The sequence below is a fragment of the Sitodiplosis mosellana genome, unplaced genomic scaffold (genome assembly GCF_009176505.1).
Source record: "Sitodiplosis mosellana isolate CC-2019 unplaced genomic scaffold, AAFC_SMos_1.0 Smas_scaffold_1, whole genome shotgun sequence".
NCBI classification, from domain to species: Eukaryota; Metazoa; Arthropoda; class Insecta; order Diptera; family Cecidomyiidae; genus Sitodiplosis; species Sitodiplosis mosellana.
The window spans coordinates 22396147-22410108 of record NW_022595244.1 but is presented as its reverse complement, the minus strand read 5'-3'; the positions used below and the strand labels follow the sequence as shown (position 1 = coordinate 22410108).

General features: G+C 35.7%; 2 protein-coding genes across 2 annotated transcripts in view; both read right to left on the bottom strand.

Moving 5' to 3' along the window:
* LOC129575682 (uncharacterized) overlaps positions 1-13962 on the bottom strand; it is a 203090-nt gene that overhangs the window by 19604 nt on the left and 169524 nt on the right. The window lies entirely within an intron of this gene.
* Positions 1-13962, bottom strand: part of LOC129575718 (acetylcholine receptor subunit alpha-like 1) — a 165887-nt gene that overhangs the window by 43151 nt on the left and 108774 nt on the right. The window contains exons 5-6 of the mRNA XM_055459668.1: positions 7249-7455; positions 1884-1928 (exon numbers count right to left, since the gene is read on the bottom strand). Coding sequence (XP_055315643.1) covers positions 1884-1928; positions 7249-7455 — 252 coding nt within the window. The remainder of the gene's footprint in view (positions 1-1883; positions 1929-7248; positions 7456-13962) is intronic.

Sequence of the window (13962 nt, the reverse complement as noted above, 5' to 3'; positions counted from 1 at the left end):
ATTCACGATACTAACGCCACTGAGGTATATAGCAAATCAATGGCGAAGTGGAGTTTATTTTGGGTCGTATTTTCAGGTGTGAGCTGGTTTGCTTTTTACTTTACGCCAGTACCTGCAAAAGTCGACATTTTGTTAAAAGGTAAACTGATCCAAAGCTGCAGAACGTGTGTAAAAGCATCAATGGATATCAGCGGTGGGAAAGTTTCGACAACACACACTTTATTTACTTGCAGCTATTGCTTGATACAATGAATTTCCATGCAAAACTGCAGCAGTGTCGAAATGATTGAAATGCCTTTGGCATACGTCGTTTGCATCCAACCGAAATGTATTTATAGTGAGAGGAAGAAAGAGAGAGCATAAAGCGCAACTGACATGCAAACTTTTGCAATATTTATTTGCACGTGTCCTATGGAACACGAACATGTTTTGCATCGTATACAAGTTACAGAAAAGTTTTTTTTGACGTTGTTTACAGCACCGCTACCACCATCAACACCACCAATAACAGCAGAGAGTGTGCGGTTTACTCCAAATTGGTGAGATTGCATTATGAGATGGGGTAGAAGCTCTTGTAAATTTTCAATTTGTATTCGAATTTCTGCGAAAACTTGTTGTTTGTGCCGACGATTTTTGTAATGACCTGACTGACTTACATGTGATTTTAAAAGTTTTCATTAAGAAAATGCAGATGGAAATGTATTTCGTTTTTGTTTCGATTACTTGAAAAACAAGTCGTCCAATTTTGGTTCGAAATCCACGTATACTTTGCCGAATTCTCAGTGAAATAAAAGCTAGCAAATGAATCTACGAGAAATTTTCTGGTCGCTTGACGCCTTCGATGCGTCAAGAAACGATGCTGCCTGTGTCGAATTTAGTTGCAAATGATTTAGTCTCATTAATTTTGAGCATCGTTTTTCACCGATTGCAAACGCTGATAGATTAATGAGTCGTGAAGAAATAAAAAACAATATATGAGGCGTATGTGAAAGAGCACCAACGTGAACGCACCATTTTACGGAGCAACGATGTTTTTGCGTGCGCATAAGCTCTATAAATACTATAATTGATATTATGGATATCATTTAATGGTTCATAAACTAGCTGGTGGCAGGAAAAACTCGGCATTCGCCGTCGTTCATCTGTGGAATATATCGTTTGGAACATTTAGATTTCGCTTGGTATTTCATAGAATTTTGCTGCAAAACTGCTCTGTCGGCATTTGTGATGTTCACATGTTTTTGTGTGGTGGCTGTGTGCGTATGTGTATGAGTGAGTGAGAGTTCGTGTTTGTCTCGTCGGTCGAGTTGACTGTGAAATGAGACGTGACCAAACCGAAGCACACATTCATTTAATTCTTACACGTAGTTTCCAGCCATCCGTAGTTATTTCGATACATTTCGTATGTGCACTGAATATGTGTAGGACTGAAACATACCCAGCTCGGGTCGTACGTCTCCGGGGAATATTGCAAAGATTCGAATTGATTATTATATACCAAAAATGCTCATCGAAAGGATTTTGTTGGATTTTGTCTATTTTTATCATTCGAGAGAGGTTAATTTAAATCTCATTCATTCTTGTGAGCTCCAACCGAAACAATTCGATTGCTTGCAGGCTTTTTTTACGATGCTGCTCGAATATCCATCTGTTACTTTACATAAACATTCATTCAATGCATGCGACGCACAACCAAATTGGTCGCAAACGAAATAAACAATGCGATACAGTGTGGCGTACATCGCATGCGTTAAATTTTAGCGTCAAATACTGTACTTTCGAGTGGCAGCTGTAAAAAATAGCTTCGATTGAATGGTACGGCTTCTAATTTCCATTTCTTTTTCAAAAGTTTTTTTTTCTTCTGCATTATTTCTGGTACTTACCTGTTCCACCCACACATTTGTCGTCATAATTTGGTTCCTCAAATTCTGCAATAAAAAGAAAAACATTAAACCGGTCGAATAAAAACAATCCGAGGGGAAAACAATTCAATTTTCATCAATTTCAATTTTCATTTAGGTTGTCACCAAGCCAATTTTAAAAAAAGTTTCCGCTTTGTTGCAAAACATTTAATGGATTGTAATTTTGCCGATGCAAAACAAAAAACAAAGTTTGAAAAAAGTGTAATTTTACATTAGACGAGTGAAAACAACATGAGCAATTTTTTTGCTTCTTCCAAGTAATAAAAGAGAGGACGAGAGGTAAAAACAGTACGTTAAATGGAAAATTTTCTGCTGTGAATAGTCTTATCGCATTTTCAGTTTCAATGCCAATTTTAAATCTAGGAGAGTTTTTTTTTCTCGATAATGTCTCGCTTTCACATGCAGAGAAAAAAGTGCTATCTCCGACTGGAAATGACTTGAAATGCACATAATTCAATTAGTCAAAAGCAAACGATGAATGAAAAAAGGGCAGGCAAAATGCTCATTTGTTTTAGAATGACAACATACAAATTTACATTTGTTCAACGACTTGTTCGTTCCATTCGAATTCTGTGTCTCTTCTCACGTAAAGTACATACACATCCTCGCTGTCTCTCATTCTTCGTTTGCAGTGCAAACTTTGCACTCTGTCTCTCTTAGGAGCTTTTTCATATCGTTTATTTTACTCTCAGTTGTCATTGATAAATGACATTTAATTTATTTCATTTTCATAAATTTTCGTTTGCTTTTGTTCTTTCTCGTTTGCACATTGTCGTCTCTGTCTCGTATTCGATGCTGGTGTGGGAGAAGAGTGAATGTTTTGCGATCGCTGTGCACATTTAACGCCGTTAAGTGCTTCGAAAATAAGATGAAAATGGAAAATTATTCTAATAATACAGAAATTAGCTGGCAATGTAAGGATCGGAGCACCGAGATTTCATTGCGTTTTTGAAGGATTGTTTCAATTACGTACACAATCTGTATTCCGACTATTTTAGCGTTTTTCACGAAGACAACGTGCGACAGTCATTCATTTTGTTCAAGCCATGCTCAATGTGACACTATTCTCTTCGCGGAATTTCAACTCTATTCGAATGCAGATTTTGATTCACACACTTTGGCTGTGTTTAATTAAATTGCAATTAATTTGGCCTCTACTCGTCAACGACACAACACAGTAGGCTCTTCATTACAGTTGAGGAGCATTGAATGAGACAGAGATAGGGAGATAGTGGGCCAGATGGAAATGACACTAGTTGACGCTTGACTCTTTCAATTCCCAATTTCAAAATTGATCATGACAGATTAATTAAAAGTTTTTTATTGGGGCAATCAATCAATATTGACTGTCACATAAATTGGATATGTATGCAATGTGTGCAGAATGCACTGCGATATGTATCAGAAACTTGAAATGCTGGCCATTATTAGTATGGAATTTCTCATTTCGAAGTTCAATTCAATTCAAATTATTGATGTCAATTGTGTTGTAGCTGGAAAGTTTTACATCGCACACTCCTCGGTGGGCGAACAATAGCACCTGAACTCACTCTCATTATAACGGAATCAATATGAATGTCCGAGAATGAAAACGCAACTTCTATTCACAACACATATAAGTGAAACAAAAATAAAAAATTTATTGAAATGAAACAACAAAATCGAATTTTTTCAAAGTGTAACAACAAAAAAGATTTTTTTAAAGTGTAACATCGGTATATTGTTACACTTACTACATACCGATGTTACACTTTAAAAAAATCTTTTTTGTTGTTACACTTTGAAAAAATTCGATTTTGTTGTTTCATTTCAATAAATTTTTTATTTTTGTTTCACTTATATGTGTTGTGAATAGAAGTTGCGTTTTCGTTCTCGGACATTCATATATATATATTAACAAGGGTTGTTCGAAGTGAAGCGTTTGCGAGAGTGGAAAATCAGTCGATATTTGCCAGCTTGGTTGAAATATTAAATATTATAATGCGATTAGGGTTTGTGTTCAGCAGATAGAAAAATCTATTCAATTTAAATGTCAATTTCAAACGGCGAAGAAGATTGATTTTAAATTCAATGTAAATGATTTTTACATGATGTACGGGTAATACGATGTGATGTGATGCATGGGATAATCCAATGTATGTATGAATGTTCATAATTTCACGCCAAAACCACTGGGAAAATCGATTAGTTTGCAATGTGGTTTGCATATTTCTCCGGATATTTTTGCATTTGACATTCATTTACTCCCTTATACACTGAATCCATGCCACTGGCTCAATAGGTTGAACGTGGTTGCGTATAGGAATTTAAAAGAGGAACAACAACGAAATGCTCAAGTTCTTTATCAGCTGAGTTTTTGACATGTAATTTCAGCTCGTATGCAAACAAGTGTGCTCTTTCTAACTGCACTCTGCAGAATGATGGATGAGAAAATTGCGCCACCGTGCAGTGCTCTCCTTCTCTTTGATGCATAAAAGTAGGTTGTAGCTTTTGCAATGACACAAATGACAGATTCCACAGCACTATTTCAACCATAAAAACTAACAGAATAATTATCATCCTAAGAGAGAGGGTGGAGAGAGAATATTTTTTGCTCACAGCTACCACTAACAATCTATGCAAATGTCTACGCTTTGTTTTTTTCGCTCACAAAGCAAAAGACCACTTTTTCTTTCAAATAATTAGAAATTTACATTTACATTAACATTTTTATTTGTTGATGATGATAGCAGTGGCGGAGGCGACATGGACATATTGTAGATAAGATTCAAATTAAATGACTTTGTATGTGTGCGAGTGTTCAAAAGAACCAGGTTCTTTTCCTTCTGACACACAGGGAAAACATCAAAGAAGTGATCTCTAGGAATTGTAGCACACGAAAGTTTTGCATACATTTTTCACGTTGCAATAGTCACCCTCAGGCTAATTTGCATGTCGATGCTTTTTTCTCGTTGTCTCCTTTATTTCTGACGCGCCTTCACCTTGTGTATTTGCTTGTCTCTCGGTGTTCGTTTTTTTGTCAATTTTACTTTAATTTTTCTAATTTGTGTTTGTGATGAGATAAAGAAAGTGACGCTTGAGGTCACAATATAACGTGACTAGAACCCGTATTTGGTTCTTTGAAAAGCGAAAGTGTGCATGATGGGATTTAGCCGGAAACGATACCCGTTTATTATGGAGGAAAATGTGCGTTTCATTACGCAACACAACCATTGAAAATCCGGTCGAAAGAGTTTTTTATCTGAAACATTTTTGAAACAAATTTCATAAGCGACTGCGATGCGAACCGAAACAAATCACTCCGCGAAGAACTGTGTTGCCATTATTTCGCAGTTAACAATGGGCCAATGAGGCTAGACACGCTAAATTTGACACAAGCCGCATGTATTTTGTCAAATATTTTCATTCCATTTTCGTTTTGGTATTTTGAGCTGCCAACCCAATGTATGTGTATTTTAATGCAGATTGCGTTCAAATGAAAACAATTGGAAATATATTTCCAAAACAACAAAGTATAAGAGAGAGAGGGAGACAAAACCAGAGTGGCAGGATTTTCGCTTCATTCAGATTCATAAAGCACGATAGACTCCACCACGTACAGCTTTCATCGAACACAGAGAGCTGCAATGTATGTGTATATTTGATCGAATGCGAAGCCATTGCCGCCATTTGACTCGAGGCTATTTTCTCTATTCACAATTTTTTATGTGTGTTTTTCTATTCGCTTTGGTCTTGTCTGTGATGGTTTTTTTGTTGCTGTTGATTTTGCGTTTCGTTCGGCGATAATTTGCTTTCTGTAATTTTATAATGGCGAATCAAAATTGGTTCTTCAGGTTATTTACACGTCACGATAAAGAGCACAGCATAATAAAACTGGTGATAAAAACACATTTTGTATACATTTATCGGCCAAAAATTTAATTGTGTTTAGATTTGATTTTTGACAAACAGGCTTGTTCGGATATGAATTCGCTGTGCATGAGATCATAGCCAAAACACAATTCCATCAACGCAGACTAAATTCGAAGAATTGAATCAAAAGCAATTAAATCTTAGATGTTGCAATCGACATGTACTACTCGTCATTCGGCTCCGCTTTTTGTAAAGTCAAAAATCATTTGCGAAAGACAGCTGCAAATTGCAGTGTTCAATATCAAACTACTTTGTTGGTGTTTTAGAATTTGATGTGGATATGTCGATGGCTTTGGCACATATTCTGTTGATGAAATTATTGGCGAATTTGAATGAACACTATTCACATCATCCATATGTAAAGCGGATGAAACGCAACTTTTATCGTTTGCAAGTGTACGCTCTCATTACTCATATGGCACCGAGACTCTCAACATTCAACAATGAGATATTGGTAATGTGGATAGATAAAATTGAATTTGCAGATCTCAAAAATGTATGCATATTAACTTTTGTAATTAACTTTGCACAACTTATAGTCATCGTTGCTATACCAACTCGCGATGAAAACGGGGGAATGGAATCCAAACGAATTGGATGATTGGCATTCTTGTTGTTATTATCCATTAGATTGAAATAACGACAGCGAAGCAAGACTGACGAGCGCACACCAAACATGTAACGAGTTAAATTTCATTGCGAACGCGAGAACGCACTATGAATGTTTGAGTACAATAAATAGCATGGTTTCGACATGGAAATATGAGCCGTAATGGGTAACTTTCAACAAAGTTTACTTTAATTTGACGATAAAATATTGGATAAACGGTAACACTAATTAAGATGTACGTTTTGAGCAGTTGTACATGCGCTCGCTTAGTCACTCACTTGTTCACTTCAATTTCGGATGATGGTGATTCGTATAACGGTGCTAAGTGAGTACCAGTACATCGCATAAGATTTTGTTGAATTGATTGAACCTTCTTGCCCGAGGCCACATTCAAACCATTATGAATCTAGAAAAAAATTGTTCGACGAAGATGAATGACGCATTTTGAAATGTTTGCTAAACATTTTGCTCTATCTGCGAAACGAAAGCTTAGGCTTTAATCGCTTGAAATGCCTATAGCAACGGCATTACAGAAACCTAAATTGACTTTCTTTGTATTTTTTGCCATCTTCGAATGGGAAAGTGATGTTGTTTTGTTGCTCTCTAACTTTTCGCGCTCTGACAAAAACCTTCGGCTAGAAAGTTTTCCTAGTCAAGCTCATTATCTAGGAGTTTAAACTCACGAGAGACGAAAACATTGGAAAAAAAAACTGAAAAGATATTAAACCGAAACAGAAAAAGACATTTCCAAAACGCTAGAACATAAAATGTGGAATTGTATAATCCATAAAGCCTTGTACTTACGACATCAATTAATTGTGACAGCCTCAGTCCCATTTTCACTGTTAATCGATCCGAATTGTTGCCAACAGGTCGTATCAAACGATTGTAATTGCTTAGTAAATCGTCGTAAAGACGTTTTGCTTCCGGATTTGCCATGCCAGTTGCAAATTGTAATGCTATGAACATAGCAACAAGCAGCGTGCTCCCCATCTTAGGCGAGATCCACCCCTGAAATTGAGAGAAGAAAAAAAAAGGTTTTAATTGCAAATTCATGTTATTTTAAATTAGCCTAATTAAGTGTGTTTGGTTTGTGTTTCATGTTGTAATTAATTACATTAAAATGGATTTTAAAATTTGGCGCATTTCATAACTCAACAGTTTGGTCGAATTATATGTTCGAAGTAAGAACATTTATGCGAAAATTAGGTAGGTACCTCATTTTAATGTTATCGGAATGCTTTAACATTGTTTAAAACAAGACCCGACATACGGGTGAGAATGTTGAATAATTAACGTGGCAATTGTATCGACATCTAGTGCAAAAAAAACGTGGACATCTTTTGCTTTTTTGAAATATTATGACATACTGTAAAAGCTTTCATTTCCCATTTCAGATTAGTCTTAATGCTATTAATAATGCCCACACTTTATGTGTCAATGTTACGCTAAAAGTTTTCCACTCTTATGTATATGTGTGTGTGTGTGTGTTCGATAAATTCCGTATATCGAAATGCCGATGAACGGCAACCAAATGAATAAATCACTCACATATAATTAGATTGAAAACTTCCCGTTCGATGATGCGAAATCTGCAGGAACAATCATTACATACATAGCGACAAAATGAGTTTGTGTAATCAACTGCCATCTCCGTAATATAACGATGTTATTCAGTTGATTTGTCATTTGATTATCAAAATATTATCAAGATCTCAAAGTTGATTGTCGTTAACTGACAATAAAATCACATTGTTGATTTATTTGGAAAAGTTTTCTACGCAAAGCAAGTGAAATACACGGCGATGATCTCGTTAAGTGAATTCATGCTTCGGGATCAATTAAGCGAAGAATGAATGTTCATTTTTAAAGTTTTGAATTAAATACAATCGATTATTGGAAATTCTTTTCATTGTCATAGCCTATGACTCATAAGATCCTTTCATTTTGTCAAATTCTTTTCATTTTGTATAGCAGACAAAACACTGGGCAAAAACTATATTCGAGAAGAAGAAAATCAGAAATCGACCATTTTTCGCACAGCAAATTGAGCATGAAAATGCACGAGAGTGTGTCCTTTGTGTGACATTGATGAATCGTTGACATTTAATAAAAACCAGTGTCTGAAGAACGACCGAAAACATAAACAAATGGCAACACATTAACGATATTATTTTTCATCAAATTAGTAAAGATCCTCTCCCCTCCTACAAATAGTGTTGTAGCCCAATGGATCAACAGATAGTTTTAATTACGCCAAATACCTTGCCATCAATACACGTCGTTTTCGAATGAAAAATTCATTTGCAGCGCACAGTAAAACAAAACAAATGAAACCAAATGGCCGAAAATGAAAAAGTGGCCAATTTTTTTCTTTCGACTGTTCTTCCACTTTCTCTACTTCCCTCTCTCACTGAGTTTTATTTTACATTGTCTGATTCATGACTATTTCAACACATTTGTGAGAGAAGTTTGTGGGTGTGCGCTACGGTGTTTCAACGCGAGGAAACATTTTCAAATATAGATGGAATGTTTGCTCGTTCAAAAATTCGGAGGGATGACGATACAAATGGGAAGATGGAGCTAATGCAACAAAAACAAAGTTGTTGTGATTGATTTCCCAACATAAATAAGCAATGAATAGAAAACAGCCGACCGAGAGGGAAAAAAGAAAGTGATGGCATTGAAATCGATCGGTTGCTTCATCAGGTATACCTGTTCTAGTTTCAGTTACACATCAATTCAATTCATATGGTGTCCGGGGCATTGGTTATGTAATCAAGTTTGATTGATTTCCTCACACATATAACAGCAACAGCAGCAGCCGTGCCACAGAACCATATTGAAAAACTGCTGGGAATACATATTTAAAAAAGGAAATATTATCTTTCTCTTAAATGAAGGCCGCATTTTTTTTTAAAAAAAAAGGTCAGTGCATTTCCTGGTAGAATGGTCTTTTAGGCTAAGTGAAAGCTCATACATTTATTGAAAGAATATTCGAATGCGACACAAAATAAAAATAAAAATTGAAAGTGGAAATCGATTATTAGTTCTTTATTAAATCGGATTGAACTGAATAGATGGTTTTATATGGAATTCAAAGAAGAGTATCATCGATTCCATTATTTCAACGATGTAAATCCGAGAAAATTGATGCCACAATCCAGTTTTATATCTATGATAAAGTTTTATTCTGACTATTATATTAAATCCACCGCCATTATACAGCTCAGTTGAATGAAAAAAATGCAATAATAACTGATACGATCGCAGTAAAGCTCGTACACAGCTATTTCGTTGTAGAATGTGAATTATCCGAAAATGCAGATTTGTCAACGCTATTTTCAATTTTCTGGACTAGTCGCATTTGATCCGATTCGATGGCACTGAATAAAAAATGAACTCCATATATATTGATTGCAATAACAAAAATGTGAACATTGAATATATGTATATATATTGAACCACAAACGAGATTCCACTCTCGAATTTCGCATCTCTCTTGGGTTTCTCTCGTTCGTGGATTTGAATAACGATACAGCATTCGAATCGACGACGACGATGAAATGCATTCAAGTGAACATTTAACAGATGAATGATATATCGTTGGCAATTTGACGCAGTTTTGTGTGATTTAAATTTTATCCACGTTGCAACCGAACTGTTTCATCGGTTGATTCGAGTTTTAAAAAAAAACAGATCACGAGCAGTATTTGTATTTGGTCAAATAAGTTGCGATTGCAATTGGAATCTTGTTAAATAAAACTGCTCAAGTAAAACGCGATTGTGTAACACAATTTGTGTTTCTTCTCCTCTGTGGTCAAAGAAAGTGTATGCTATTTTATGTGTTTTTTTTTTTGCAAGGAAATTCATTCATTTGTAGCCAACTACAAGTGCACATCATAAAACGACCTGATTCAGTAAATTTCAAATCGCATGGATTCGATTAAAGTATTCTGGTGCATTAACAACAATCGTAAAATACAATTTTAGTGTTCATTCAAAATGTTCATTCATGACAAAATGCGATAGCTCTGCATCAACATATTCGCACACCGTACACCAAAGTGGATTTGAAAACGGTTGTTTGTATATATTATTATATACCACACCAATCTCTCGCATGCATTCGATGTGAACATGAACACATTCCATGCATCGAACACACAAATTCCGACACATTTCCCAGCACTAAACGATTTTTAATTCAATTTTATCAAATGCCATAAAGTGAAAATGGTACTTAAAATTCCACATGGAGCACATTCTTAATGGAAAATATGTAGTTCAGTTGCAGTGCACAGTGCACACACAAATACTTTTATATCACAAGCAGCAGCAGCAGTAACAGCAACAGCAACAGCTACACCAGCACCTGTCTATTACCATCGCAACCAAAGCTGATAATAGCAGCCACTGCAGCTAAGCCGGAAAGATTTTTCTGTCATCAAGTTGCTGTTTTCGCTTTTCTTTTGCTCGCTCTCGCTCTATAAAATGCATTAAATGCAATAAATATTTACACTAATCCAAGAACGGGCGGTGGAATGTGTGCTGTGTAGTAGCATCGATCGTTGTATTGTTCATGTCAAGAATTGCCCGACGATATGTTCGCTGTGTTATTTACAATGCAATACAATTTAATGATGCCATTGATGTTATGTTCATTCCGTGATATATGTGTGGTGGTGACAAGGCGTTGTACTGCAAAAACTTGTCCGTTGGGAATTTCAAAGCGGCTAATCTCACGAGCAGAAGATGAAAAAAAAAAATGTGATGCTTTGTTGAACTAGGAGAGTTCAAATTGATATTTTGATACAATGTCGCCAACATTCCGTGAAAAGGGCTCTGAATTGAATCGGAATGCCATCATATGTGTCGGTATCTCGAGTGACAGAAAATAGTCGTTCGACTAATCATATTAAAACCGATTCGTTGCAGTGCTTAAAAGCCATTGTTGGTTTATCGGTGATGATGAGAAGTATTATCCCACTTCAGATTTGATTCGTACAAATCACAAATTCGTCATGCATTGCGTAATGCTCTGATTGATGTGCAATACCGTGCGCACATACATACAGGCAAGTGAGCATTTATCAGTGTGCTGTGGAGTATGTGGTTTTGTAAAAGGCTTCAGTAAACACATTGGAAGGATTTCTCCATGAAATTGCTCTTTCAATCACGAAACAAAACGCTTTAGTCTTCATTTTACCTAATTACATGCATTTGGTTTTGGGTATCACGTTTATTTGGTATAAACAGTGGAAAAGGCGATGCATCCCATTTTCTTGGGCGAATATGTGCACATCATACAGCCAAACCGATGATTCTCGCACAAATATTTACTCAAATTACTTTGAACGCTTACCAAACGAACGGTAAACATTGTACGAGCATCGAGATCTCATTAGTTGCTGAATTGGAAAACAAACGTCAGCTAGTTTTGGCTGTATGCAGTAAACCACTACACTTCACTTGATTTCATCCGTGCAAATTATTTACATTGTAATTTATTATCGCGTACGCCATCATTAGGGCATAAGGGAAAAAAATATCACGCGCATCAAAGTTGAGAGAAATTGTTTGCCGAAATGGTTCAGCCAAATGTGCAAAACTATCGTCAAAATGAAGGTAAGATAATAGCAACAACAACAACTGATGAATGTTGCTGCATCGCGTGAAATAGTGTTTAATTTTGTTGAAACTGCTGCTTTTTTAGCATGCAACGCTAGTGCCAAAATGTTGACAGAGCATGATTCACGGGATGTTCCATGCTAATGCAAACTTATCCGAAAAACAAACAAGCAATCGTTGGTTTCGACTCAAGAAGCGAGTGTTGAAATGGTTGCTATTCAATTAAAAAATGTTTGAATCGGGACTTGTTCACTCACTTTTGATGCATCCAATTACATGCGCATGTTGTGTATGCGACTCTGTGTTTATGCCCGTTAAAACGATGCAAATATACAGTGAAATCAGTGAAGCAAATGCTCCATGGCATGGAAGTAGAGAGCAACTATGTATAGTTTAAAATACACTTAAAAAAGAAAGCGCTTAATAAAAGACTTCAGAGTTGCACTGTTTTCGATGTATGCATGTTTTCCCGTCGACATTTTGTCTGCTCATGTGAAGAAAATAAAGCTCAACAATGTGGAATAAATTGTTGACGATGCAAATTTTTTGAATATTTTCAACATTTTGAGTATTTAAAAGTTCTGCTAAAATTATTCGCTAGCTTGAAATTAAGTTAAATGCAGTCTTTCCACTTTCTATCACAAGGGGTTGACTTATATTTTGGGTCATTTCAAAATTGGTCGAATTTCTAAGGCAAATCCAAGTATAGTGTAAATTCAATATTCATTCGAACATGAATGATGTACTATCAAATAATATCAAACTCCACACAAAAGTGATGCTTATCCAGTAAAAGCATTCATCAGTAAAAGCCTCATAGATCTTCTGAAATGCGAATCCATGTTTCGAAGAGTCTAGGCTTTCAATCATTTCAGTGTGTTCGTGTTTAATTAGCTTTAAACATTGTCGATGTTAAAATGACGAATTGAATCGACCGCTTTCGAAATATTGCACACTATAGATTTAATAGATAATAACTCATTGAAATGACAGTGATGAACTGATGGATGAACTGATAATTGATATTGGTGTCATATTGGTGTAATAACGACCGAGAATGTTTTTCAAAGCGCACACGCTTTTGTGAGGCTGCATTTATGCGTTGAACATCTTCATTTATTACTGAAAATACCCCTTTCTTTCGCTCCACTGATTCATGCAAAACAATCCATTTTGGCGAATGTTCCGTTCGTTTTCACTTCGGACTTCAATTTCGAAATGAGTATCATCTCGTATGGCACATCCAAAAATAAATTGGCTTCTTTTGTGTGTCCTATCGCATGCGGCGGGTCACAATTCAATTAATGACATTTGGGACAAAGGTTTTCGTATTTCAATCTTACACGTGAACAGACAATGTTTTATATATAAACAACGCATTGAAAGCAAGATTTTAATCTATTGGTCTCAACATTAATTATCCTAAAACGGATTTCCAACCCAAGTGTATCGATTGTGATATTCGGTGATTGTGTTTCTCTTTCTCCAATTTCATTCGTCGGAATGACGTCAAACACACGCGATTTTGCTACAATGGGCGATCCAAATTACTTTCGCATCAACTGTGAACATCATTTTCACTACGAATGGAGTGAATTCGATTCGAGATGGAACATTGCAGATCCGAAATCAATAGATTTGAATTAGAAGTGAGAATTTGCTGTAAGCTCATTTTTTTCTTTTGCATTTTGAAGTTTTTTTCCCAAAAAATCATTTCATCCCTTTGAAATGAAATATATGTAGTTGTTTGTTATTCTTTCATCATTGTGTCGCCGTATTTCGAATTTACTATTTGAACATAAAACGATGTGTATAGCTAGGGGTTTCACGCAACTTAAAATTCATCTAAAATTTCAATATTTCTCTCTTTTCTCTAAAATTCACCAA